This window comes from Aotus nancymaae, unplaced genomic scaffold, assembly GCF_030222135.1.
Source record: "Aotus nancymaae isolate 86718 unplaced genomic scaffold, 86718_ANA_hifiasm-v0.15.2.pri h1tg000040l, whole genome shotgun sequence".
Lineage (NCBI taxonomy): Eukaryota > Metazoa > Chordata > Mammalia > Primates > Aotidae > Aotus > Aotus nancymaae.
This window is the reverse complement of record NW_026988454.1, coordinates 1,211,554-1,239,323: the sequence shown is the minus strand read 5'-3', so window position 1 is coordinate 1,239,323 and position 27,770 is coordinate 1,211,554. Positions and strand designations below refer to the sequence as shown.

The window sequence follows — 27,770 nt, the reverse complement described above, 5'->3', positions numbered from 1 at the left end:
TCATAGCAGCCTGAAAACGGACTAATACAATGGGAAACTAACGGAAGATGAAGGCTAGTAAGTAACGTTTGTTGTGTGGTATTCTGGTGCCTTCTCCAGGTTGATATGGGATCTAGAGTTGTCTCTGGTGATTTACTTCTGTCCTTCCTGGTGGGGGTGAGTGGTAAACTTCTATCAATTTATGTCTTGCCTTTAGGCAAAGGGGAAGGCAGAGAGTTTTTCTTATATTTGGTTTCTCCTCAATTGTCTTCAGCTCAAAATAATCTGTATGCCAAAGAGGCATATGTTAGGGTGGCATGTTCTGGTGTAACACCTCTGTCTCAGCAGCTAACGAAAAATAATTTTAAAAGCCACCTTCTCTGCCCATTGTCCTGCTGCTGCACACTGCCCTCTGGTGGCCTTTGTTTTTACTGTCTTTGGTAAAGTAAGTTAGAATGATCCTTTCTTTTTTCTTTCTTTTTTTTTCTTTCAGATGCAGTTTTGCTCTTGTCACCCAAGCTAGAGTGCAAATGTCGTGATCTTGGCTCACTGCAACCTCTGCCTCCTGAGCTCAAGCGATTCTCCTGCCTCAGCCTCCCAAGTAGCTGGGATTACAAGTGTCCACCACCACACCCAGCTAATTTTTGTATTTTTAGTAGATATGGGGTTTCACCATGTTGGCCAGGGTGGTCTTGAACTCCCAATCTCAGGTGATCCACCCATCTAGACCTCTCAAAGTGCTGTGATTACAGGCATGAGCCACCATGTCCGGCCCAGAATAACCTTTTCTATCTCTTGCCTTCTCCATCTCTTCATTCAATCATTTTCTCCTAGTTTATTTAATTATAGTCGATTAAATTCTATAAATATTGAAAGCAAAATATCATGGAAAGAGCATGAGTTGAAAACCAGATAGACTCGGGTGGTTCATCTCAGCTGCTAGCTGTGTGTCTGTGGGCATATTACCTAGCTTATCGGAGCATTAATTGTCTCATCTGTGAAATGGAGTTGGTTTAAAAAAACTCAACATGCTCAGATCATGGAGAAAATGAAATTAGGTCGTATATTCAAAACAACTAATAATAGTTAATATTTTTATTGTTACGATTAAGACATTGAATACAGCCTACTATCTAGCTATACACATTCACATCTATAGTGGTTTTTATCCTAATTTACAAACAGAAAACTGAGGCAGAGAGATGTTAGCTAACTTGCTATGGTTAACATAACTAGTAAGTGGATTTGAACCCATGTAATGTGGCTCTAAAGTCCATGCTTTTAACCTCTACACAAAACCTGGCAAATCCTTGTTGAAATAAGAAAGCAATTTCAGTAAGTTGTGATGAATACTGTAACAAAATGTGGAATTCATCTCTTGGAAACAACACCTACTGTCTTTTGAACAATCTGTAAAACATTTAAGAAAACTAATAGGCCATTGAGAACCTTATTTATTCTCCACCTCTACCTAAACTATCCTGATCTTTATGGGAACAAGATAGATGACTTCAATGAGAAAGCATAATATTACTGAGTGCAGACTGAAAGACTGTCTTGATGATTCAAGACACATTTTTAATTTTTAACATTTAAGAAAAAGTGACATTCCGAGAATATGCAAGTGGAAAGCCAGAAGGCATTTCCTCTATCCTATCCTGAGTTTATTCTCATAACAATCTAGTTATTTAAGGTTGGGTGTGGTGGCTCATGTCTGTAATCCCAGCACTTTGGGAAGCTGAGGTGGGTGGATCACCTGAGGTCACGAGTTCGAGACCAGCCTGACCAACATGAAGAAACCCCATCTCTACTAAAGATACAAAAAGTTAGCTGGGCATGGTGGCGCATGACTGTAATCCCAGCTACTTGGGAGGCTGAGGCAGGAGAATCGCTTCTACCTGGGAGGCAGAGGTTGCAGTGAGCAGAGATTGTGCCATTACACTCCAGCCTGGGCTACAAGAGTGAAACTCCATCTCAAAAAAAAAAAAAAAAGGAATCTACTTATTTAAAAAATAAGTTACTGGAACATATTTGTGATTAATTCTATGTGTCACCTTGACTGGGCCATAGGGTGCCCAGATACTTGCTGAAACATTATCCTGGGTGTGTGTGTGTGAGGGTGTTTTGGGATGAGATTAACATTTAAATCGATAGCCTGAGTAAAGCAAATTGCCCTCCCTAACATACCAGTGAGTCTCATCCAATCAGTTGGAGGCCTGAATAAAACAAAAAGATTGATCTTCCCTGAGTAAGAGAGAATTCTTCCTGCTTTCTGGTATTTAGACTGGGACATCAGCTTGTTTCTTGCCATCAGACTCAGATTGAAACATTGACTCTTCCTGGATTTCAAGCCTGCTAGCCTTTGGACAGGAACTATGCCATCAGTTCTCCTGCATCTCCAGGTTGCCAGCTCATCCTGTAGGCTTGCCAGTCTCAATTATCTTGTGAGTCAATTACGTATATAAATCTCCCTACACACACACACACACACACACACACACACACACATATATATATACACACACACACACATACACACACACATATATTGATTCTGTTTCTTTGGTAAACTCTAATACAATATTTATATTTGTTTTGTTTTTAGACGGAGTATCACCCTGTCTCCCAGGTGGGAATGCAGTGGCAAGATCATGGCTCACTGCATCCTCAACCTCCCAGGCTCAAGTGATCCTCCTACCTCGGCCTCCTGAATAGGTGGGACTACAGGCCATGACATAACACTTGGCTATTTTTTGTATTTTTTGTAGAGAGGGGTTTTGCCATGTTACCCAGGCTGGTTTCAAACTCCTGAGCTCAAGCAATCTGCCCACCTCAGCCTCCCAGTGTTGGGATTACAGATGTGAGTCATTGTGCCTGGTCAATATTTATATTTCTCAAATGCATCCTCTTCTTTCCATGTTCACTTGTGTGATCTTATTTGATGTCCTTCTTAATTCTTTCCTGGACTACTGGAATAATTTCCTTGTTCCAATGTCAGTACATCTAATTCATCTGTCCCTTTCTTGCTTTTGGAGTGCTCTTCCTAAATACAAATAGGCTAATGACATACTGCTTTTAAACTTGTTTAGCATGCTATTTCACACCTTCAGGATGAAAGTCAAATTTATTAGATTGGTGGATAAAGCCCTTCCCAATCCAGTCATTTCTTCATCTCCAGCCACACCACACTACCTGCCACTTCTTGCACAGAGAAATCTTCCTTAGCCTCTTGATCTTGCTCTCTTGTATGTTTGGTTACTTGTGCCTGGAATGCCTCTTTCTTCTTCAGTCTTCTGACATTGTTACCTCCTTAGAACACACCTTGGAGTTACCTCCCTGAACTCCAGGGGTGAAGGATTTGGGAGTCTTTTTCTATTCATTGCCTTCAGCTGAACATACTGTCAGGGTGTGTTAATTCCTTGGCACTTTAGGTCTTCCCAAAATGCAGGCAGAGCAGGCTCTGGTGGACAAAGAAAGCTGATAAGCAAATAACTTCAGGTGCTGGCAGTTAGAGTTAGCCCAATGTGCAGAAACAGTGTGTTCAGGGGCATATGGGCTTGGTCTAACAGATCTGTTACAGCCCTAGTATTCTGAATGCTGTTTTTCAATCAGTGCACAAAGTTGGAAAGATACAAAGCTGACCCTGAACAACAAAGGTCTGAACCAGTGTGGGTCCACTTACATGCAATTTTTTAAAAACATATATACAGTTGGCCCTCCATATCAGTGGGGTCCACAACTGAAACCAAGAGTAGGTGGAAAAGACAGTATTCTTGGGATGCCAATGGTCATATCCAGAGGTTCCACAGGGCCAACTGTAGGTCTTGAGTATGTATGGATTTTGGTGTACATGGGAAGTGCTGGAATCAATCCCCCATGGATATCAAGGAATGTCTGTAATTTTACTTACAGAAAAGAATGCACATTCTTGACAGAATAAAAATAAGAATGAAACTAACAAAATTAGGAGGGGAAGGAGAAAAGGCAAGAGAAAGTAAGAATGTACCAATTCCTCACCTCTCCTAGCAGAGAGCCAATACACAGTGTGTAAAATTTATAAATAATGATTTAGGTAAACAACTTAAAGTCATGAAAGCTTGTAGCAAACCTAAAAGTAATACAGATTTTTAAATTAGGAGTTAAGAGTTGATAGTTTGTCCCTTCAAAGGATTTTCAGTTGGTAAATCAGGATGTGTATGTATTTAAGTTTATAATGAAGAGAACCAGAAGAACTAAAGCCAGAAATTGTTAATTGTAGTTGGGTGTAGGACATGGTAACAGGTAAGGTAGGTGGGTAGGTAGGAAGGTTGGGAGGGGGACTTTTCTTTTAATATGTTTCTAATATGTTCTGCCTTTTGTTTGGATTTTTAACCATTAGTATGCATTATTTCCATAACAAACAAATGCAAATAAACTGTAGCTTAATTATAAAAAGTAACTTTTAGAACCCTTAACAAATATTTTACAGGAGTCAAATCAAATGAGGTAGGATGTAGGATCTATACAGTATGTATGAACAACAAAAGATGATCAGGACTTCTTAAGTGAAGTTAGTAAACTAAAAGACAACAGGCATAGGATCCAAATTATGGAGGGGGAGAAAGTATGTGTGTGTATTTAACATATCTATGTACAGTAGACCCTTATGCAACATGAGGTTGGGGCACAGACTCCCTCAGTCAAAATTCCACATATTATTTTTGACACTCCTAAAACTGTACTAATAGCCTATTGTTGATCGGAAGTCTTACCAACAATATAAACACTTTTTTTTTGAGATAGAGTCTTGCTCTGTCACCCAGGCAGGAGTGCAGTGGTGCAATCTCAGCTCACTGCAACTTCTGCCTCCTGGGTTCAAGAGATTCTTCTGCCTTAGCCTCCCAAGTAGCTTGGATTATAGGCATAAACCATCACGCCCAGATAATTTTTCTATTTTTAGTAGAGATGGGGTTTCACCATGTTGGCCAGGCTGGTCTCAAACCGCTGGCCTCAAGTGATCCACCTGCTTCAGCCTCCCAAAGTGCTGAGATTACAGATGTGAGCCACCACGCCTGGCAATTTTGTATGTTACATGTATTATATACTGTATTCTTATAATAAAGTAAGCTAAAGAAAACATTTTAAGGAAATCATAAGGAGAAAATATACTTACTATTCATTAAATGTAAGTGAATCATCATAAATGTCTCCCACCTCATAATTTTAACACTGAATAGGCTGAGGAGAAGGAGGGTTTGGTTTTGCTGTCCTAGGGGTGGCAGAAGTAAAGTAAGTGGAAGGGGAGGCAGGAGAGGAAGGCACACTAAGCATAATTTGATGGAGATATATCATAATTTCTGTTGAACTTTTTTGCTTTTCCATTTTTTTAAACATGTTTCCATTTGGCACCAATCTTTCTTCCATCATTTGCTTTAGATTCAGTGCCTGTTTCATAGAAGAGTCCACGTTACAAGAGAAGTCAAAAGCCATCTTGAATAAGTGGAACCCTTCTGCCACACAGTCGTCTAATGTCAATTTGTTTTCTGGCACTGCTTCATCTTCTTCCTCATCGTCTGGCACTGGGTTCAGGAGTCATCTCCATAAGTGGTCTTCTGTTAATTCCTCTGGTGTGGTGTCTCTTAGTTCTTGAATTTCTGCACGATACGTATCTTGAAACCTTTTTTGCCATATCCACAATCTCTTTCATGATTTCCTTTATTGGCTCTGTCATAAATCCCATGAAGTAATGCACAACATCTGGAGTTTTCCCAGGCAGGAATTTGTTGTTTGGGCTCGATGGCTTTTCATGGCTTTTTCTAAAACAATGGCAACTTCAATGGTGTAGCCCTTCCAGACTTTCATGATATTCTCTCAATTGGGGTTCTCTTACATAGAGTACTGTGTGTAATGATCCTTATAAGGTCCTTATGACTCCGTGATCTAGAGATTGAATTAGAGATCTTGGGTTTAGGGGCAAGTAGACCATTTGAATATGTTTGGTATTGAACTCATGGGGTTCTGGGTGGCCAGGGGCATTGTCCAATACCAAAAAAAATTTAAATTTAATCCCTTACTGGCAAGATACTTCCTGACAGTAGAAACAAAGCATTTATATAACTAATCTAGAAAAAGTGTTGCTGTTCAGCCTTCTTGCTGTATAACCAAAAGACTGGTAGGTGGTGTTTATCTTTTCCCTTTGAGGCTCAATTTTAGAGATAAGGGCAGTCCTGATCACAAATCTGGCTGCATTTGCACAAAACAGTAGAGTCAGCTCATCCTTTCCTGCCTTGGATCCTGATGTTTGCTTCTCTTCCTAATGAATGTCCTATGTGGCACTATTTCCCCCAGAATAGGGCACTTTTGTTTGCCTTAAAAACCTGTTCAGGCAGGTATATTTTATCCTCAGTGATTTCCTTTCTTTTCTTTTCTTTCTTTTCTTTTTTTTTTGAGACAGAGTCTCATTCTGTCTCCCAGGCTGGAGTGCAATGGTGAAATCTCACTGTAACCTCTGTGTCCCAGGTTCAAGCAATTCTCAAGCCTTAGCCTCCTCAGTAGCTGGGATTACAGACATGCACCACCACACCGGGCTAAATTTTGTATTTTTAGAAGAGATGGGGTTTTGCCAATTGGCCGGGCTGGTCTCAAACTCCTGGCTTCAAGCAATCCACCCACCTCAGCCTCCCAAAGTGCTGGGATTACAGGCATAAGCCAACAAGACTGGACTTTTGTCCTCAGTCATTTTCTTAATGGTGTCTGGGAACTCGTCTGCTGCATCTGGTTCAGCAGAAGCTGCTTCTCCTGTTATCTTGACATTTTTTTTTCTTTTCTTTTTATTGCATTTTAGGTTTTGGGGTACATGTGAAGAAGATGCAAGATTGTTGCATAGGTACACACATGGCAGTGTGATTTCCTGCCTTCCTCCTCTTCACCTATATTTGGCATTTCTCCCCGTGCTATCTCTCTCCAACTCCCCCCGCCGCTGTCCCTCCCCTATTTCCCCCCAACAGACCCCAGTGTGTAGTGCTCCCCTCCCTGTGTCCATGTGTTCTCATTGTTCAACACCCGCCTATGAGTGAGAACATGCGGTGTTTTATTTTGTGTTCTTGTGTCAGTTTGCTGAGAATGATGGTTTTCAGGTTCATCCATGTCCCTACAAATGACACGAACTCATCGTTTTTGATGGCTGCATAATATTCCATGGTGTATATGTGCCACATTTTCCCTGTCCAGTCTATCATCAATGGGCATTTGGGTTGGTTCCAAGTTTTTGGTATTGTAAACTGTGCTGCAATGAACATTCGTGTGCATGTGTTCTTGTAGTAGAACGATTTATAATCCTTTGGATATATGCTCAGTAATGGGATTGCTGGGTCAAATGGAATTTCTATTTCTAGGTCCTTGAGGAATCGCCACACTGTCTTCCACAATGGTTGAACTAATTTACACTCCCACCAACACTGTAAAGGTGTTCCTATTTCTCCACATCCTCTCCAGCATCTGTTGTCTCCAGATTTTTTCATGATCGCCATTCTATCTGGCGTGAGATGGTATGTGAATGTAGTTTTGATTTGCATTTCTCTAATGACGAGTGATGGTGAGCATTTTTTCATGTTTGTTGGCCTCATGTATGTCTTCTTTTGTAAAGTATCTGTTCATATCCTTCACCGACTTTTGAATGGGCTTGTTTTTTCCTTGTAAATGTTTTAGTTCTTTGTAAATTCTGGCTATCAGCCCTTTGTCAGATGGGTAAACTGCAAAAATTTTTTTCCCATTCTGTTGGTTGCCGATTCACTCTAATGACTGTTTCTTTTGCTGTGCAGAAGCTGTGGAGTTTGATTAGGTCCCATTTGTCTATTTTGGCTTTTGTTGCCAGTGCTTTTGGTGTTTTGGTCATGAAGTCCTTGCCTACGCCTATGTCCTGAATGGTTTTGCCTAGATTTTCTTCTAGGGTTTTTATGGTGTTAGGTTTTATGTTTAAGTCTTTAATCCATCTGGAGTTAATTTTAGTGTAAGGTGTCAGGAAGGGGTCCAGTTTCTGCTTTCTGCACATGGCTAGCCAGTTTTCCCAACACCATTTATTAAACAGGGAATCCTTTCCCCATTGCTTGTTTTTATATCTTGACATTTTTTAAAAGCCAAACTTCTTTTTAAAATTATCATACCATCCTTCATCTTCCTTTTGCTTTGTCAGATAATGACTTCACTTTTTCTTGAATCATATTAGAGTATATAGGTATGCCTTTCTCACAGCAATCCTGCACCCACAAAAAGCTGCATTTACAATGAGATAAAAAGGTATTTCCCAAAAAGTGCAAGGTTTTCATGCCTGATGATGTAGCTGAAGTGATGGCTTCATAAACTTTCTTTTTATACAACAGTCCTTATGCTGGATTCACTTATAAAATGGCAGGCAACCTTAGCCGCAGACCTTAATACATAGCAAGCAATTCAACTTTTTCATAATGTTATAACTTTTCTCTGCTTCTCAGGAGCATTTCCAGCATTACTAGTGGCACTTTATAAGGGTCCCATGGTGTTATCCAAGGCTTATAGCACTGCACTAAGCACAATGAGAAATGTGTGGGAATCTCAAAAGCTTACCTTTTACTGTGATATGCAATGTACTGAAGAGATCAACTGCTCACTTAGAGATGATTATGTTACTTGGCATTTTTAGCCAATACCAGCAACACTTATGCTCACTGCAGTAGCAATAGGAGGTGGCTACAAAAACATTACAGTAGTACACTATGTACTACAGGAATTTGATGCAGTTATGATTTAATATTGCATCTTTACAATTGTTTACATTTCTATTCAACCTAATGGGTGCCATGTAACCATTTGTATGCGTAAGTTTTGATAAATTTTAACTTTTTATAACAGATTTGTATATACTTTACGATAGTAAATAATAAAATAGCCTGGTATCTACATATATTTTATTCATTCACAGCATATCTAGCTTTTTCTTGTTTTTTTCCCCCCCATATTTCTTGGCTAAGGGAGTCATCTGAGGTTTTTCACAAAATTGTTGCCATCACCAAAAAATTTCCATTTACTGAAAAAAAATCCACATATAAGTGTACCCAAGCAGTTCAAACTAATGTTCAAGAGTCAACTGTATAAAAGGTATTAATATGTCTGGAAAGAGATACCTTTCCAATTTAACAGACACTACCAGTGAGGAAAAGAATTGGGCTAGGCAGGAAATTTCAAATTTTCCTTTTTTACCTTCTATATTCTATTTGTATATCAAATTATAAACTGCAGACTACTTATATTAGACGAAAATGTGGATTCCTGAAACTTCCTGCAGACTCCATGAGTGACAATCTCAGGGGGATGGTTACAAGATGTTTTGTTCATAGATGTTTTCATGCCATTTCTGTATATATTGAATTTCAGTCACACCACTCATCAGCTGTTTGGGCTTCTCTCTCCTTCACCAACACATTCTTGCAAAACTAACCAAACACACACAAAGCGCAAACAGTACAACAGTGCACTGCACCTTCGTGAACCTTACCTTTTCCAGCCTCTTCCACATGTGACACGTGTTTGGAAGCCAGTGTGGATGCCGTCATCTGTGTGTATACATACAACACGTGCATGCATACCCACATACAGGAACCCAGAGAAAATTTGGAAGCCAGTGTGGATACCCTGTGATCTGTGTATACACACATGATATGTGCATGCGCACCCACATACAGGAACATGGAGACACATTTGGAAGCTGATGTGGATGCCCTGTGATCTGTGCACACACATGTGACATGTGCATACACACCCACATACAAGAACACAGAAACACATTTGGAAGCCATTGTGGATGCCCTGTCATCTGTGTGTATACATGTGACACGTGCATACACACCCACATACAGGAACACAGACACATTTGGAAGCCATTGTGGATGCCATCATTTGTGTGTCCGTATGTGACACGTGCATGCACACCCACATACAGGAACATGGAGACACATTTGGAAGCTGAGGTGGATGCCCTGTGATCTGTGCATACACACCCACATACAGGAACACAGTGACACATTTGGAAGCCAGTGTGGATGCCCGGTGATCTGTGCATACACATGTGACACATGCATACATACACAATGACAAGAACATAGAGATGCATATGGAAGATAGTGTGGACGCCCTGTGATCTGTGTGTATACATGTGACATGTACATACACACCCACAGACAGGAACACAGAGCCACATTTGGAAGCCAGTGTGGATGCCCTGTGATCTGTATGTACAAACCTGACACGTGTGTGCACACCCAATAACAAGAACACGGAGATAGGCCAGGCACAGCGGCTCATGCCTGCAATCCCAGCACTTTGGGAAGCCGAGGCAGGTGATCACCTGAGGTTGGGAGTTCGAGACGAGCCTGACCAACATGGAGAAACTCCGTCTCTACTAAAAATAAAAAATTAGCCAGGCATGGTGGCCCATGCCTGTAATCCCAGCTACTTGGGAGGCTGAGGCAGGAGAATCGTTTGAACCAGGGAGATGGAGGTGGCAGTGAGCCAAGACTGCGCCATTGCACACCAGCCTGGGCAATAAGAGCAAAAAGCTCCGTCTGAAACAAACAAAAGGATAAAAGAAAAAACTCGGAGATGCATTTGGAAGCCAGTGTTGATGCCCTGTGCGTTCAAATGTGACAGGTACGTGCACAGCCACAACCAGGAACAGAGAGGGATTTGGAAGCCAGTGTAGGCACCTGGGCCCCACCCCAAAGCGGCCAGCAGGCATCTCCTAAGAATGATTCTTGGACACATACCAGTGAAAGGAAAATAGAACTCGGGACCGCAACTGACTCGGCCAAAGGGGAAAAAAAAAAAAAACAAGCTGAAAGCTGAATTCTGCCCGAAGCAGCCTTTCCTTTGGCGCCTGAGCTCAGGACTTCAAGGAGAGGGTCGCGCATCACAGCGCCAGCCCCGAAGGCCGCCCGTCTTCCCGTGGCTTCCCTAAGGCAGTAGCTCCCGCTGCTCCTTTCCGCCGGCCACGTGGGTCGCACCGCCCACTCTGAGGCGCTGAGGCCCTAGACGCCGTCCTCGGGAAAGGCGCGGCCACCGCCCATTTCCGACTCCCGTTTTCTTCCTCCGGGCGCGTCCTTCACCGTGGCCACATCAGCTTCTCAATTGCTGGAGCCCGGCCTGGGACACTTCTCGGCTTACGCCCCCATACAGTGGCGCCCCCCGAAACCCCGGGGCCGACAGCCCGGCTGGCCTTGTGCACCCACACTCTTCGAGGCAGGGCTGGGTCCAGGGAGCTGATTTGCCAAGGCGAGGGGCGCCGGGCAGCCCAGGCGGCAGGATGGAGACCTCGAGAGCGCGTCGGCTCCGGCGGGACGGAGCTTCCAGGGCCCGGGAGGGGTCCAGGACTCTCCGGGCTGTCGCCGGAGGGCCGCGGCCACAGCTCGGGCAGCGCGGAGCCCACCCCACGCTCTCCTCGGCCCTCGGCTCTTCCTGGGGCCGTGCCGCCCCTGCACCCGGGCCGCCCCTGGACCCGGGCCCGGGCGCCTTTCCGGGTAGCCTCGGAGGCCCTGGGCGAGCAAGGTCCGTTCGCCCGGTTGGGGGGCCTCCGAACGTTATTTCTGGGTGACAACCGGCAGGGCCTTCCGCCCTCGCGACCTCTCGCGAGTCCCTTCCCCGACGCCCGCGGGGCCGCAGTTGGATCTCGGGGCCTCCTTCCCGCGGTCCGCCCGGCTCTAGGCTAGTATGCTTTAATTACGTCAATAATGTGACTCCAGCGATCCTGTGAGGCCGTGGGAAACGGCCGTGGCCGGCGGAGTCTGCTCTCCAGGCGCCAGGGCACTTTCTTCTCAGCACTCACCGGCTTCAAAGCTCGCGCCTCAGGCGACTGCGACCAATGGGTTTCGCAATTGAGGTTCCGCCCCGCGCCAGAGCCGACGCCCCGCCCCCACGCCTCGACGCTCCACCCCTTACGTGCCCGCCCGAGCCTTGCAGCCCCGCCCCCAGCGCCCACCCTGAGTTTCGGCACTAGGTGGTCCGGTGCTCTCCGAGGCCGGGTGCCCGGCGTCAACCCCGAGGTCTCCACGCCCCGCCTCCCGACGCCAGTGGGCGGGGCTCGCGCGCTGGGCGTCGGGGCGGGGCCTTGGTCGCGTCGGCCGCGTCTGCGGCGCGCGGAGCGGACCCTGCGGCAGCCGTTGGCCGTTAGCGCGTCTTGGGCGGTTGTCTTGGAGAAGCAAGATGGCGGCTACGGCGGCCGCTGTGGTGGCCGAGGAGGACACGGAGCTGCGGGATCTGCTGGTGCAGACGCTGGAGAACAGCGGGGTACTGAACCGCATCAAGGTGAGGGCGGAGGCTGGGGCCGGGCCTGGCGGGTCCGCAGGGCCTGCGTGGACAGCGGGCGTCATAACGGTCGCGGCGACGACGCCGGCTCCTTGGCGAGGGGCCGGGGCCAGTGGGCACTGGGGGCGCGCCCCGGCGGGGCTTCCATACTGCCTGCCCCACGGAGGGGGTCGGCTCGTTAGCTCGTGTGGCCCCGGAGCGCAGCGCCGGCTGGAGGCGCCTGGCCGGTCCCCTGCAGCATCCCGCGGGGGCGGGGCTGGGGGCCACAAGGGCGACCCGCGGCTTGGTCTGGGAGCGGGCACCAGCGTCTCTTCCTCTGGCTCGGGCGTGATCCACGGAGGGAAAGCAGCGCGTCCAGCCGAAGCGAGGGGGTTGCAGAGCTTGTGTGACAGAACGTTTCGGAGACGTTCTAATTGGCGTTTCTAACGTCTGCACCTGCGGGTCCAGCTCGTTGGCTCGCTCGTTTTTGTTGTTGGCTAAATGTGAGCTTGTGAAAATTGTCTTGAAATAATAATTTCTTCTTAACTATTTTTTCAAGGCGGAACTCCGAGCAGCTGTGTTTTTAGCACTAGAGGAGCAAGAAAAAGTAGAGGTATGAAGTTTTCAGGTTTTAACATGGCTGTATTCGTTAGTCCTTAATTTCTCATTCATTAAAACCGTCTCAAAAATAGAACTGTTAAGGCTTATATTACTATTGCGAGAAAGCAAAAATTAATCTTTTTTCGTGTAGCTTTTGAATTTAGGGTAATCTTAAGGTAGTGCAGTAACTGATACCAATGTTAAGTCTGAAACAAAAGGTCATAGGAGTTTCTTGAAAAAATGGTTCCATTGTCAATGTTAAGTGCAGGTTCACTCAGAACCTTTAATAAGCTAATATACGTTATTAATCCCTATGAGGTGGGGGTATATAGTATGCAACTTTAGTTATTTTGACAATAAAAAAGACAGTGATTATTTTAAAAGTTCAGCCACTTCTCTGTATTAAAGTGGGTAATTAAATTTTTCCAACTCCCACAAACTATCCTGAGTAAATATTCTGGAATTTGTCAACAAGAATGGAACCAACATCAAAGTGTTAAACTCTTGCTCTATGACAAATCAGTCTCCTGTTCTCTCACTTCTTTAGACCTATATACCTACTCTTTAATTTCCTCAAACTCTTCAGTTCTTTGCCCTTTCCATGTCTGTGCAAGCATCTTGGTCTTCTCTTGGTAACATTTTGGTCTGGACCTCTAATTACCTTGCCTTCCAGTCAGTCATACTTGGTCTGGAAGAAATCTCAATGGTCATTTAACCCAGCAAACTAACTCTTTTCCCAGTTTGCACGTATGTGCTGCTGGAGAAAACTCAATTACCATGTGGATTGCTAATGCTGCAAATTGGCAGGTACCAACCTCGGTAGGTCCTGAGCAGGCAGCAGTTCTATTTTTCACCCTAGCTGTGCAGTAGCCCTCTACGTTACCCCTGCTTCCTTCTCTCTGAACGCATGATCTTGTTACTTCCTCCGCAGGGAAGATCGAAGCTATCAGATCCTAACTTTATGTCCTCCTATTCCCCAATCTGTTGCTCACCTGTGAAAAAGCTTACCTGTGTCTGTATTTATCTGTACCTCCTTCCTGCTTTAGAAGAATAGGCTTTGTCTTGTCCAAGAATAATTGCTCTGCTTATGTATACGCTCAAGTGTTTAATTATTTACTATATCTTTGACCTCTTCCTTTATGTTGGCTTTTCTGTCGAGCATGAAAACATGTTTAAATGACTATTAGGAGTAAACTGTTTTCCTTTATTCACATTCTGCTTTTAATACCACTGTGGTTTTTTTCCTTCACAGCAGGTTTGGTTTGCTTTGCTTTGGTTTCTTTGAGACAGGGTCTTGCTCCTTTGCCCAGGCTGGAGCGCAGTGGTACGGTCATAGCTCACTGCAGTCTCAACTCCCTGGGCTGGATTTTTCCACCTCAGCCTCTGGAGTAGCTGGGACTACAGGTGTGCACAGCCACGTTTGAAAAGAATGTGCATGCTTATTCCATTTCTTATGTACTGGGCTCCCCTTAATCCCTTAAAATCTTTACCACTACCACCCTTAGTAATTTCTTTTGCTACAGTCAAGAAGAGTGTCTTAATTGTGAGTATATTTTAGTTCTTACCTATCTTAGTTGGTCATTGTGGCGTTTGACATTCTTTTTTTTGATACAAAGTCTCTCGCCCTGTCAGCCAGACTGGTGTGCAGTGGCACGATCATACTCACTGTAACCTTAACCTTGTGCCTTAGACTTCCAAATAACTGGGACTACAGGCATGATCCACAACTCCCAGCTAGTTTTTGTTTTTTAAAAAAACAAGTTGTAGAGACGGATTCTCTTCATATTACCCAGGCTGGTCTCGAACTCCTGGGCTCAAGCATTCCTCCCACGAGAGCTTCCGAAAGTGCTAAGATTATGGGTGTAAGCCACCATGCTAGGCCTGTAATTGACATTCTTGATTCCTCCTTCCTTCTTGAAAATCTCCTTGACCTTTGAGACCTTTTTCTGTTCTGTTTTTTTTTTTGCCTTTTGACCACTCCTTGGTTTCTTGCATGATCTTTTTCCTGTACACCTGACTGAGACTTATCCCACAGATGTCATTCTGTACTCTCTCACAGGCTGACCTTATTCATCTAGTAACTCCAGTCCTGTATCTTTCATGCATATTTTTCTCCTGAGTTTCAGACCTGTATGTTAAACTCCCCACTATATTGCCCTTAATGGGGCCATCATTTATCTGGTAAGAAATCTAAGCATTTCTTAGGCCTTGCTCTTCTTTCCACCTGCTCAGTTATCATCTGGCTCTGTCAGGTTTGTATCTCAAGTGTCCCTGAGGGAGTGCTCTGCTGTCTGCTTTGTGCTTTTTTCTTTTCCAGATTGCTTTATCCCCTTCCTACTCAGTAGTCTCCCTGTACATGTTATCCCTCACCATCTCCCTAAAGTCTTTTTTCCACATTGCTTCTAGATTGGCTGTTTATAGTACACATCTGATCTTGTCCCTCCATTTTCTTTAAATATTTCAGTTGACTCAGTATTTTCCCTGAACCACCCTACTAAGTGTCTTGATGATCTCTCCTTTCCTTGTCTTTTAACAACTTTATTGAGGTCAATTTGTAATTGACCTACAGTAAATTTCAAGTGTTTAATAAACTTCAAGTGTACAATTTGATTTTTTAATAATGTATGCAACTGTGAAATGATCACCACAATCAAGGTAGTGGACATATCCATGACCTTCAAAAATTTTCCTTGTGCCCCTTTTTGTAACCCTCTTCCCCACCCCAAACCTTTTTAAGAATTATATAAATGGAATCATAGAGTATGTACTCTTTTTTTTTTTTTTGGTCTAGTTTCTTCGACATAATGCATTTGAAATTCTTTCATATTGTAGGATATATTAATAAATCGTTTTATTAATATGTTGTATGGATATAAGAGTTTAGCCATTACCTGTTGATAGACATTTAGGCTGTTTCCAGTTTTTGAGTATTATAAATAAGGCTTCTGTGAACATTTATGTACAAGTCTTTGCTTGGATCTGTGATTTCTCTTGAGAAAATATGTAGGGGTGAAGTGACTAGGTCACATGCTAGGAATATTTGTGACTTTTTAAAAACACTACCAAATTGCCTTCCAAACTAGTTATGCCATTTTGCATTCCCCTTAGCAGTGTATGTATGAGGCTGCCACTGTAGTAGTAATTAATGTGGTCTTTAGGAAGCTTATCATGTGCTACCTACCCTAGCCTGTTCTCAGCACCAGTCACAGGCTTGATGGCTAGAAGTGTTTTCTCCATACTTCTTCAAATAAATGTATAATTACAAAAATAAGTCGGCCTATGGGCCACATAAGATCATCTCACATTTCATGGATAAACTGGGAATTACAATTGTATAATTAAATTCCTGTTCATAGTAAGCCATGCTATAAATGGCAGGTATCTGAGATGACAGAATATAAAACTTCATATATTTGAAATAATAAACAGTTTTTTGCATTTAATTTTATTTCACACAAGTATTTGAAAATACCTAGCTTTAGCCGGGCACAGTGGCTCAGCCTGTAATCCCAGCACTTTGGGAGGCCGGGGCAGGTGGATCATGAGGTCAAGAGATCGAGACCATCCTGGCTAACATGGTGAAACCCCGTCTCTACTAAAAATACAAAAATTAGCTGGGCATGGTGGCTGTAGTCCTAGCTACTCAAGAGACTGAGGCAGGAGAATCATTTGAACCCGGGAGGCAGAGGTTGTAGTGAGCCAAGATTGCACCACTGCACTCCAGCCTGGCCACAGAGCAAGACTCCGTCTTAAAAATAAATAAATAAATAAAAATAAGAAAAAATATCTAGCTTCAAAAGCCGTTTAATAAGCAGTTTATAAAACATTTAAAAAGTAAAAATAAATACAAATCTTCATATATAGTTTTGCTATATTAACTTTGAGAAATTACTAAATAGCGCAAAATAAGTCCTGTAGTAATCAGCTGTTGTAGAATGGATTTTGTAAAACCATAATTTTATGGATGAAAGCTTTAAGTTGATATTTTGTAGTTGTTTTTTGGGTAAACACATGACACTTAAAATCTTTTATTTTTTTTTTTAACAGAACAAAACTCCTTTAGTCAATGAGAGCCTGAAAAAGTTTTTAAATACCAAAGACGGTAAGATATTCAGCTTGTTCTTGTTTATCTATCTGAGTTTTTGAATCTTGATACCATTTGGGAGAAATCAGGAATTTCAGGGTTTTATTTTATTTTTTTAAGTCTGCAATTCTTATAGGTCCTCATTTTAAAATAGTATTTCATTGTACAACAATCATGTTGCTATTACATATTTTTGGTCTTGGGATGTTGGTTAAAGCCAATTTTAGTACAGAAAGCCAATATTAACTATTAAAAAGCGAAACATTGAAATCTGTGAGATGATAGTCTTGCAGTTAATTACAGGCTGATGATCCCAGTGAAAAAATTGGGAGATTAAGATTTTTATTACTTAATCATATTATTCAAAGAAGAAATTTGTAACTGAAATTTAGAAACCTTTCTTTCATTAATTTAGTGTATCTTATTCATTTCATAATGTTAATTAAAAAAATTAGTTTTTAAAGATTTGCTTACCTACCTTTTTCTTGATCTTTATAGGTCGTTTAGTGGCTAGTCTTGTTGCAGAATTTCTTCAGTTTTTTAACCTTGACTTTACCTTGGCTGTTTTTCAACCCGAAACTAGCACAGTAAGAATAATGATTTTTACATCTATCCTTTGAAACCTTCTTTGATACAAATGAGTTAATATTAAGCTGAAAGTTAATAAAATTTGACAACTGATAGTGTTTTACATTTAGATTATTTTTGGTAGTTGATTATCTGTTTTTCTTAAAAGCCATATGAACTTTCAGATAGCTGGCACCAGTGTTGCTGCTTTGTGTAACTCGAAAGTTTGCTAATAAATGTGTTACTGTAGAGTTAATTTTTATACGATGTTAGATTATACCTGTTGATGGAAACTTTGAAGGTAGAGGCTCTGTAAAGGAAATTGGCATAATTTATTTAAATGGACATTTCATTCATTAGTAAGACAGTCTCTTTGAGTTTAGAGATGTCTTTAAACTCTGAAAATGTTTTCTTTACTCTTTGAAAACTTCTGCTGTTTTTTGTGCACTTGTATCTTACTTCTTTTCTAGCTACAAGGTCTTGAAGGTCGAGAAAATTTAGCCCGAGATTTAGGTATAATTGAAGCAGAAGGTACTGTGGGTGGACCTTTATTATTAGAAGTGATCAGACGCTGTCAACAGAAAGAAAAAGGGCCAACCACTGGGGAAGTAAGTATAATCCTGTGTTATCTTTTTCTGGTTTAATTATTGGCTACTTAGTTTAGCCTTGCATATTAATGTATATATAGTAAATTAAGTTTTCATACTAGAAGATATTCTTTAAAAACAAAATGAAATGCATTCAGATTGTATCAATGCAAATTTTAATGAAAATTAGGAATGTGCTAACTCTGATTCTGTGGCATACCTGTTCTGATTTTTGATCCTCAGGAGGGTTGGGTCATGAGCCAAACTGTCTGGAACAAATCCCAACTCCTCATTGCCTTGCTTGATCCTCCATTCATTCCATACTGTATGAAGTGGGCTCTGCCAGGCCCTACCTTGGTGTTCTGAGGCTTCTCTGCATAAGCTAACAGAAGTACTCAACTTAGAAGCAGTTCAGACTTACACTTTTTTGATTAGTAGTACTTTTCATGCTCTTAACCTTTTTTTAAGAAATTGTGCTAATGAGATTAATGATCTGATTTTTATTTTCATACATTAATTTTACATTAAGATATTGTTTTATAAACATAGATAACATCTGTACCTGTTCCAGATATTTGATTAAATGTGTACTTTTAGTCAGAAATTTATAGGTAAGAATGTGGAGGTTTGTATAGGTTTCCTACTTATTATCTTTGGCGAGTCTCGGAGGATATTTTCTGTTAGAATCTTTGAAAATTGATAAAGCTTGCCTGAGTACTAATTATATGTAAGGCATAATAAATAGACTTTATGGGTATTATAAGGTAAAATATAAGAAAAGAAACATCTGTGTCCCTGAAGAGCACAAAGCTATTTAAGATAAAATGTACTCAAATAAGGAAATTAACATTTAAATAACAGTTTAAGATTGTGGAGGAATTGTCATATAACACATTATTTCCAAACATATTATGCATAATTAGTTTAGAGGAGGAAGTGATTGTCGCATGCCAAAATTTTGTTAAAGTCAGTTTTAAAGTGAGAATTGGACGTCAGTTGTGGGGACGAGGATTGGGAAGGGTGTTCTGAGAAGGTGGAACATTGCCAGCTAAGTGTGGAAGCAGGAGAGCATCGCCAGATCCCAGGCTGGCTGGGAGTGAGGTGGCCTGCCCAGAGCACAAGTTGTCACTTCAGCTTGTGCATTCTAATTTCATTCATTCCTTTATTTATCACTATTCAGCAAGCTTTTTATTGTGTGCTTATTTGATAGATACTGTGCTGGGTACTAGGCAATCAAAAACAAACTAAAGAACCGTAGTCTCCTTGGGCCAGCAGTCTGTAGGTGGCGGTGACCTCTCTTTATTGGCTCTCCTTTCTCTGCTTCTGTGGCCCTGAAGAACTCTCTTCTCTTTTTAGCTGTCCTTTCATTTTCTTTTCTATTTAGTAGTTGTGCTTTGGCTCACCTCATTGCAGTGGTGTTTATGCACATTTTTCTGTCTAGATTGATCTTTCTTCCTTAACATACCACTAGCATGGACTCTGGAACCAGGTTACTTGGGTGAAACCTCAGCTCTGCTACATTCTAGCTGTGTGAGCCTGTAGTCACTCAGCCTCCATGTGCCCTGGTTTCTTATCTGCCACATGGAGAGCACAGAAGTATTGTGCCTACGGGGCTGGAAGGGGTCTAAGGAAGCAAGATGTGTGAAGCTTTGAGCACAGTGCTTGGCACGGAGGACTCTGTGTGCCACTGTAGCTGGCATCAGTGGATTCAATTAACTGCAAATTGAAAATATTCAGATAGGCTGGGCATAGTGGCTCACGCCTGTAATTCCAGTACTTTGGGAGGCTGAGGCAGGTGGATCATGAGGTCAAGAGATTGAGAGTATCCTGGCCAACATGTAGAAATCCTGCCTCTACTAAAAATATAAAAATCAGCTGGGTGTGGTGGCGCACACCTGTAGTCCCAGCTACTTGGGAGGTTGAGGCAAGAGAATCGCTTGAACCTGGGAGGTGGAGGTTGCAGTGAGCTGAGATTGCTCCACTGCACTCCAGCCTGGCAACAGAGTGAGACTTGGTCTCCAAAAAAAAAAAATATTTGGGTAAAATACAACAAAAGAATACAAATACAGTATAAAACTATTTATATAGCATTTACATTATATTAGATATAAGTTATTTAGAGATGATTTGAAGTACATAAGTTATATGCAAATATGCTATTTCACGTAAGTGACTTGAGCATCCTTGGATGTTGGTATCCACAAGGGAGTCCTACAGCTACTTCCCTGTGGATACTGAGGAAGACCATGTTAGTATTACTGTTTCTCGTTATTGTTTGGATGACTCCTTAAGTTTAGTCTGCCTAAGTCCAGCTCAGTCCTGTATCCTAGCTCCAGACTAGATTTTCCAGCTCTTCACAAAACATACCTCCCTGGATAACCCAACAGTACATTCAGATCCTGTGTGGAAAAAAAACATACTTCATTCTCTTTACCTTTAAAAAAGTAAAACATAAAGACAAAAGCAAATCCCACCTTACTCCCCTCAAATAGCCCTCTTCCAGCTCTTCTTGCTTACATCTCTTGTTTTGATTGATTCTATTCTTGTGACTCCTTGGTTTCATCCCAATGTGTCGCCTCTTCAGATGTTCTCTAGATTCAGTTGTTCTGTCAAGAAAGATTCCCTTTCCACCCTGCACCCAGTAGCTTTGGTAACAGGCTGTGGAAGAAAGAGTAATTGCTGGAGGGCTTTCTGTTGTCCGTTGGACGGGATGTGTGCCTCAAAATGAGACCCAGTAGCAGCTTTCCTGTGTAGTGGGTGTGATGTAAAAATGGAAACAGAATCACTATTCTTCAGTACTCCATTCTGACTAGTGGATTTGAGGCCTCTCCTGAAGTTTGCCCTGACTTTTTCATAGCTGTGATTCTGTCACATAGACCCAGGCTAAGAATTCTGTATCCTCAAAAGGTAGTTGTTTCACTCCTTGAGGTTGCTGAGCCACTAAGTTGGGCATTTATTCTCCATTTTTTGCTAGTTTCCCCTTCCTAATATCTGAGTATTTAATTTTAATAGTTTGTGTGTATGTATATAAACAAATAGATAAAATAGTATTTAAAATAGAGACCTCAAAGATGTACGTTTTGGCTCTTCGTTATTAGTGTTTTCTATTACTTTGGAAGGAAGCCTGTCTTTTATGATGAAATAAAAAATTGGAGCTTTTATTGGCTTTTGACTTTGTAGAAAACTAGCTACAGGTTAAGCTCACTGAACTAAATCACTGATGCTTTTTACCAAAACTGCATTTTAACCATCTCAAGAATTAGGTTGTTGTGCCCCACTTGCTTTAACGTGACTTTTGATTGATTTTATTGGCTGCTCCCCGGCTGTAGGTAACTAAAGCCGGATCATTTTCATCTCCTTTAGCACCTCTACCATGCAGGTCCTTCTATCTGTCCAGGATCATTTCCTTCTTAAGGTTCTCATGCTTTCAGTCTGTCATTCACTGTTGCAGAATTCTTTTTAAACTTCAGCCCTTCCTCTGTTCCTTTCTTCTGCACGATTGTAGAGACTGTGCAGTGGCAACTCAGGAGTCTCAGATTCTTCAGGCCTTCTGAAATGTTCTGTTTGATGTGGCCTTAACCTGTCTTTCTAGCCTTAGGCTTTTTTTTTTTTTTTTTGAAATGTGGAGCCTTGTACTTAAGCCAGATTAAACTTTGAACTTACTCCTTGAAAGTGGCTTGTGCTTTTTTGCCTTCTCCCTTTTTTTAAAAAAAATTTCTATTCTTCACCTGGAATTAGACCACTTTCCTCTTACTCAGCTGTGGAATTTTGTCAATCAGGTTTTCTCCTCAGCTGCAACTCTTGTTCTTCCTCTCGCTTTACTGGAGACTGCATGTAATTTAGTGCCTCGTTCTGTCAAGTTGTAGTAATGATCGGCATGTGTCTCTGCCCTATTACTAGATCATAAATATATTGAGGACAAGAGCTTTATCTTCATATCTCCTACACAGTCTAAGGCTTAGTGATTTTTAATATACTGTTCACAGTCAATGGGAAGCCTTTGAAGATTCGAACAGGAGTACCCATTTGGAAGATTTGTGAAGGTTAGATGGGTGAAATATGGAGAAGTTAGCAGATTAGAAGGCAGTAAAACCCTTAAGAAGGCAAATCTAGACCAGAATGTAGCAGTAATAATAGAAATAAGTGGACATATAAGCTAGGCATGGTGTCTCACGCCTGTAATCTCAGCACTTTGGGAGGCCGAGGCAGGCAGATCACTTGAGGCCAGGAGTTTGAGACTAGCCTGGCCCAACATGGCAAAACCCTGTCTCTATTAGAAATATAAGAATTAAAGTCTGGCACAGTGGCTTACGCTGGCAATCCCAGCACTTTGGGAGGCTGAGTTGGGTGGATCACCTGAGGTCAGGAGTTCGAGTCCAGCCTGGCCAACTGGTGAAACCCCATCCCTACTAAAAATACAAAAAAATTGGTCAGGTATGGTGGCTCACACCTGTAATCCCAGCATTTTGGGAGGACAAGGTGGGCAGATCACAAGGTCAGGAGTTCAAGACCAGCCTGACCAACATAGTGAACCCCTGCTTCTACTAAAACATACAAAAATTAGCAGGGTGTGGTGGTGCACGCCTATAGGCCCGGCTATTCGGGAAGCTGAGGCAAGAGAATCGCTTGAACCCGGCGGAGGTTGTGGTGAGCTGAGATTGCACAGCTGCACTCCAGCCTGGGCAATGGAGTGAGACTCTGTTTCAAAAAAAAAAAAAAACTAAACAAGAAATTAGCTGGACATGGTGGTGGGCACCTGTAATCCCTAGGTACTTGGGAGGCTGAGGTGAGAGAATCACCTGAACCCGCGAGTTGGAGGTTGCAGTGAGCCGAGATCTCTCCATTGTACTCCAGCCTGGGCAACAAGAGCAAAACTCTGTCTCAAAACAAACAAACAAACAGAAATTAGTTAGGTGTGGTGGTATTTTCCTGTAATCTCAGCTACTTGGAAGGCTGAGGTGGGAGGATCACTTGAACCTGGGAGGCAGAGGTTGCAGTGAACCGAGATCGCAGCACTGCACTCCAGCCTGAGTGACAGAGTGAGACCCTGTCTCAAAGAAATGGACAGATAAAGATGACCTTTTAAGAATCAACAAGACTTAGTAAATTAATATTTTGGCATGGGGCAGGGTTATAAAAGGCAATATGAGAAAAGAAAAGCTCTCAAAGGCAAGTTTAAGGATTTTAGCCTAGAAGATACTATCACCAACAGAAATAGTGGAACTACAGAGGGAGAACTGAAGTTATGAAGAGCAGCACATTTTCATACTTAAAAAGGTATAGTTGTTAAAGGATTTTTGTAACAGCCAATTTTTTAATATGTACACAGTGTCATAGAGCTTATGTTGGTAGTGGATGAATTGTAGGAAGTGATTTTCATCCAAGAAACATTTTTAAAACTTCCTCTTTTGAGTTTACCACAGTGCTCAGAACCCTGTGGGGACAGGGCATTGGGCAGCAGACGCAGATAACTCCTGTGGATGCTGGGCTAGAACAGGTGCTTTCAAAAGTGGGAAAAAAAAATGTGTGGAAGTAGAAAACTGGAAAAGTGACTAGTATTTGAAAGGGCTAAAGTATTTTTAATGAAAGTTGTTATTTGGTGTTTTTTCTTGAGATAAAATGAAGTAGGGAGGCAAATTCAAGAAGGGCAAAAGGTAGATCTTAGAGAAATACAGGATAATATTTGTCTGGAGAGAAGGGAGAAGGGGAGTGAGGAAGTAAATGTTGGCATGGTATGCTGGGAACAGATTTCAGTGCAGACAGCAGCCTGTTCAACGTGCATGAATGAAATATTTTGCAGGTAATTAGAATCCAGGGATGTGTAGAAGGTTTTTGAGGGGGTAAAATTAGAGGAAAATCTAAAAAGGATGGTTACATTACTAAGGAAACAATAAAAATACCAACATTGTATAGTGTTTTTAAATGCTAAAATGCTATTGGAGTGTAATTGGTATATTTGTGTTATATTTTTTAATGTATTTTAATTTTAAACTAAAATATTTTAGGGTACACCAGATCTATCTGATGTGCATTCTCCACCAAAGTCACCAGAAGGAAAAACAAGTGCACAGACAACACCAAGTAAGGTGAGTTAGCTGCGGACACAGAGTCATGCCTGGACTCAACTCCAGAGGGCTCTGCTTTTCTCTCTCTAGTCTTTCTTGTTACAAGTTATTTTGTTTTATAACACATAAGCTCGTTAGCTTCTTGAAGGTGCTTTTTTCCCATTAAGTATACATTAAAAAAATGCTGCTTTGTTGGTAGTAGTTGGACATTTGTATCATAGAAAGGAATGTGCTGTTGAGTAACAGAATCATAGAATATTTGGATTCATTTGGTACTTTGGACATTTTTTTCTCCTATTGACAAGGAGATTTACTTACTTTTGATTTATAAATTCCTAGCTTAAGAATATTAAGCTAGGAATATAATATGTATTGTAGGATATATTGATTATTTTAGACTTCTGGATGGGTAATCAGATTTATAATTGTAAATCATGATGGTTTTTAATATACCTGGGCTGTTTTGATAGAATTTCTAAGAAAATGTATGTACTCTGGTTACATTTGTGTGTGTATGCATGTGTGTGTCTTAATGTATGTTTATGAATTGTTAAAGGTAAGACCTGAGTTCACAGATTAAGCATAATGGAAAGAAAATGAACTGTACACTTTGAATTTAAGATTAAGGATATGTAGGAATGGATAGAAAGATGATTGTCAGGAAATTTGTTTTCTCAAGCGACTGGTTAGAGTATAGCATCAATTGGTAGTCCCAGATGGTCTTATCAAAGGATAGGTTTGGGTCTCTCTTAGTCTGTTCAGGCTACCATAACAAAGTACCATAGATGGGGCAATTTAACAAACAACACATTTTTTCCTCAGTTCTGGAGTCTGAAAGTCCAAGATCATGGCATCACTGTGGTCAGGTTCTGGTGAGGTCCCTCTTGTAGATTGCAGAGAGCTGTCTCCTTGTGTGTGTCCTCACATGGTAGAAAGAGGGTGAGAGAGCTCTCTGGGGTCAGAGCCCTAATCCTATTCACGGCTTCACCCTCATGATCTCCTGACCCTTGAACGCCTCCATCTTCTGATACCATCACACTGAGGGTTAGGATTTCAACATAGGACCTGGGGGTACACAAACCTGCAGTCTGTGACTGGTCAGGTTTGTATTCTTTGACTGTCCCTTTGATTTTTGTCCCATAGGAATAGAGTGATGCTGTGGAGTCCATTCCAAAAGTTGAGGTCCTGTGTGGGTTCATGGTGGTGGGTTGACTCTCAGATGTAGTTGCATCTTTTTAAATGATGAACTTCCAGAACATAGTGATTGTACTACAGGATTACTTTCTGTTTTCAGTGGCTAGGCACAGAACATTGCTGAACAATTGCTGTTATTTATTTCTTGTTCTTGGATGTTGTTGCTCCTTTTTGTTTAAGTTTGGAAAACTCAAGGAATTTTATGCTTTATTTCTAACCAAGGAAACAACTATTGTATTGTTTATCATTGCTCCTTCTGAAATTTCTAGTTGGTGTAGGGAAGACCTTTTTTTAAAATATTTTTTTTCCTTAATGCTCATAGGAGGCTATAACCCCAGTGACAGAATAAGGTCATGAGTAAATTTTTAAAATTTCTTTAAATTAATTGCAGATAAAATAGCCTATGTAAGAAAGCTTTACTTTTCATGAAAATATCTGGCTTTAGAAAAATTAAAATTAATGAATATTCCAAAATACTTATCAGTACCTATAGCATTTAACTATTTGGAAGCTCTTTTTAGTAAATTATTGTTGTTTTTAAAACAAATTAGCAATCTTAACCTTCTACGTATAAGGTATGTCTTCAGGATAAAATATTAAAGTACATTTTACGTACTCTTATTCTCTCCACATACGTTTAAGATCTCAGAATTATAATGATAATCTCAATGTTTTAAGTCAGTCAGGAAATGATACTGTGAGTTTTTCCAGAGAAGCGGGGACTGTCCCGCGGCTGCTTTAGAGAACGGCATTTATCCTAACAGCTGTCTCTGCTTCTCCTGCCACCATCCCGTTATTCCAGTTTAGTCCCCATTTCTCAGCTGGCCTCATAAACCCGCTTCAGAAATACCCTAGATAGTTCTTGTTTAGGGTTGCATTTGTTCTAAGATAAACCCTTATTTTGGCACTTAAAATGCAATTTCTCTAGTACTAAAGGACCTGGATTTGGGATCCAGTACTTTCCCTACTCTCTTCCTGCCGGCTGCCTTCTAGTGGCACCTGGCAATGCTAGGAACTCTTTCTAAGAGTAGTGTCCACCCAACCTTTAGGAACCAGCTTTGTGTGCTCCTGAGAAGGGTCAGATGAGGTCAGGACAAGTCTTCAAGGAAGTTGCCTAGGAACTCAAGTGAGGCTCATTTAGAATGCTGCTAAACGGTAGCATGAATGAGATGCTTTTCCACCCAGTAGAAGCTGAGCAGGTGAAGGCTACAGTATCTGTGTTTGACCTAGTAACTATTGGAAACAGTAGTTAAGCATGGGGTAGACCACTTTAGGAACACAGTTAAGAAAGGACCAAAGAAAGTAGGCCTCACAGAACCTGTTAACTAGATGTCCCACTTCTAAGACATTTTTCAATAGGCATCTTTCTTTAGTAATGAGTTAGTTTATTTTTAAAGATTTCTATTTTGTGGTAAAATGTCATTTTATTCTCATGCTCAGATACCAAGGTATAAAGGACAAGGTAAGAAGAAGACAAGCGGGCAGAAGGCTGGTGACAAGGTAACATGCATGAGGGCGGAGGACAAAAGCAGCCTGTGGTCGGCAGGCCTTGACTCCGGGGCCTCCTGGAGCACCTGGCTCTGGTCAGGTTGGGTTCTCAGTTTTCTTATGAAATGTCACTGGAGGCCAGGCATGGTGGCTTACGCCTGTAATCCCAGCACTTTGGGAGGCCGAGGTGGGCAGATCACTTGAGGTCAGGAATTCGAGACCAGCTTGGCCAACATGGTGAAACCCTGCCTCTACTAAAATACAAAAATTAGCTGGCTGTGGTGGCGCGCGCCTGTAATCCCAGCTACTCGGGAGGCTGAGGCAAGAGAATTGCTTTAACCCAGGAGGCGGAGGTTGCAGTGAGCTGAAATCGTGCTATTGCACTCCAGCCTAGGTAACAGACTGAGACTGTCTAAAAAAAAAAAACAAAAAAGTCATGATGGCATGAAACAAAAAGTAAATTTCGCTATCAGTTTTTGTCCAGGTGAAAATTATACTGTTGAATCTTAAAACCATGCTCTGTTTTATTTCAAAATTAACTCATGCTCTCAGTTTTAGCTGAAATATGAAAATTCCTGTTTTGTTGGCAATTAAAAAAGAGTTGAAAATACGTATTTTTCTTTTGAATGGATGATTATATACATATTATTAACATGATCTTTATCTGAGGGAAATAGAACATCAGACTATTTTTTGGATAAGTTCCCATTGATAAATTAAAAATTAAACTTACTTTGTCCAGGACATTTTTGCGTTCTGTCATTTTTCAGACAATTACACATGTATGAACCTTTACTCAGGGCCCCTCCTCACAGTGGACTGCTGGGGGCCAGTGCTGCATACTATCAAGGCCTTGGCTGCTTTTTCTTCCTCCCCTACAGATCACAAACATTTACTAATCTGATAGATTAACTGCTT

The 27,770-nt window shown here is 41.6% G+C and overlaps 1 protein-coding gene across 4 annotated transcripts in view; it reads left to right on the top strand.

Annotated features, from left to right (window-relative positions):
• Positions 1 to 12,138: 12,138 nt before the first annotated feature.
• The window catches only part of CEP43 (centrosomal protein 43), a 41,188-nt gene continuing 25,556 nt past the window's right edge, over positions 12,139 to 27,770 (top strand). The window contains exons 1-7 of one of the 4 annotated variants that reach the window (XM_012471046.3): positions 12,139 to 12,288; positions 12,827 to 12,880; positions 16,915 to 16,969; positions 17,450 to 17,538; positions 17,989 to 18,126; positions 24,111 to 24,191; positions 26,805 to 26,864. In XM_012471046.3, the coding sequence (XP_012326469.1) occupies positions 12,187 to 12,288; positions 12,827 to 12,880; positions 16,915 to 16,969; positions 17,450 to 17,538; positions 17,989 to 18,126; positions 24,111 to 24,191; positions 26,805 to 26,864 (579 nt within the window). In that variant the 5' untranslated portion in view covers positions 12,139 to 12,186. The remainder of the gene's footprint in view (positions 12,289 to 12,826; positions 12,881 to 16,914; positions 16,970 to 17,449; positions 17,539 to 17,988; positions 18,127 to 24,110; positions 24,192 to 26,804; positions 26,865 to 27,770) is intronic. The other 3 variants (XM_012471043.2, XM_012471042.2, XM_012471045.2) reach the window with 3 other exon arrangements.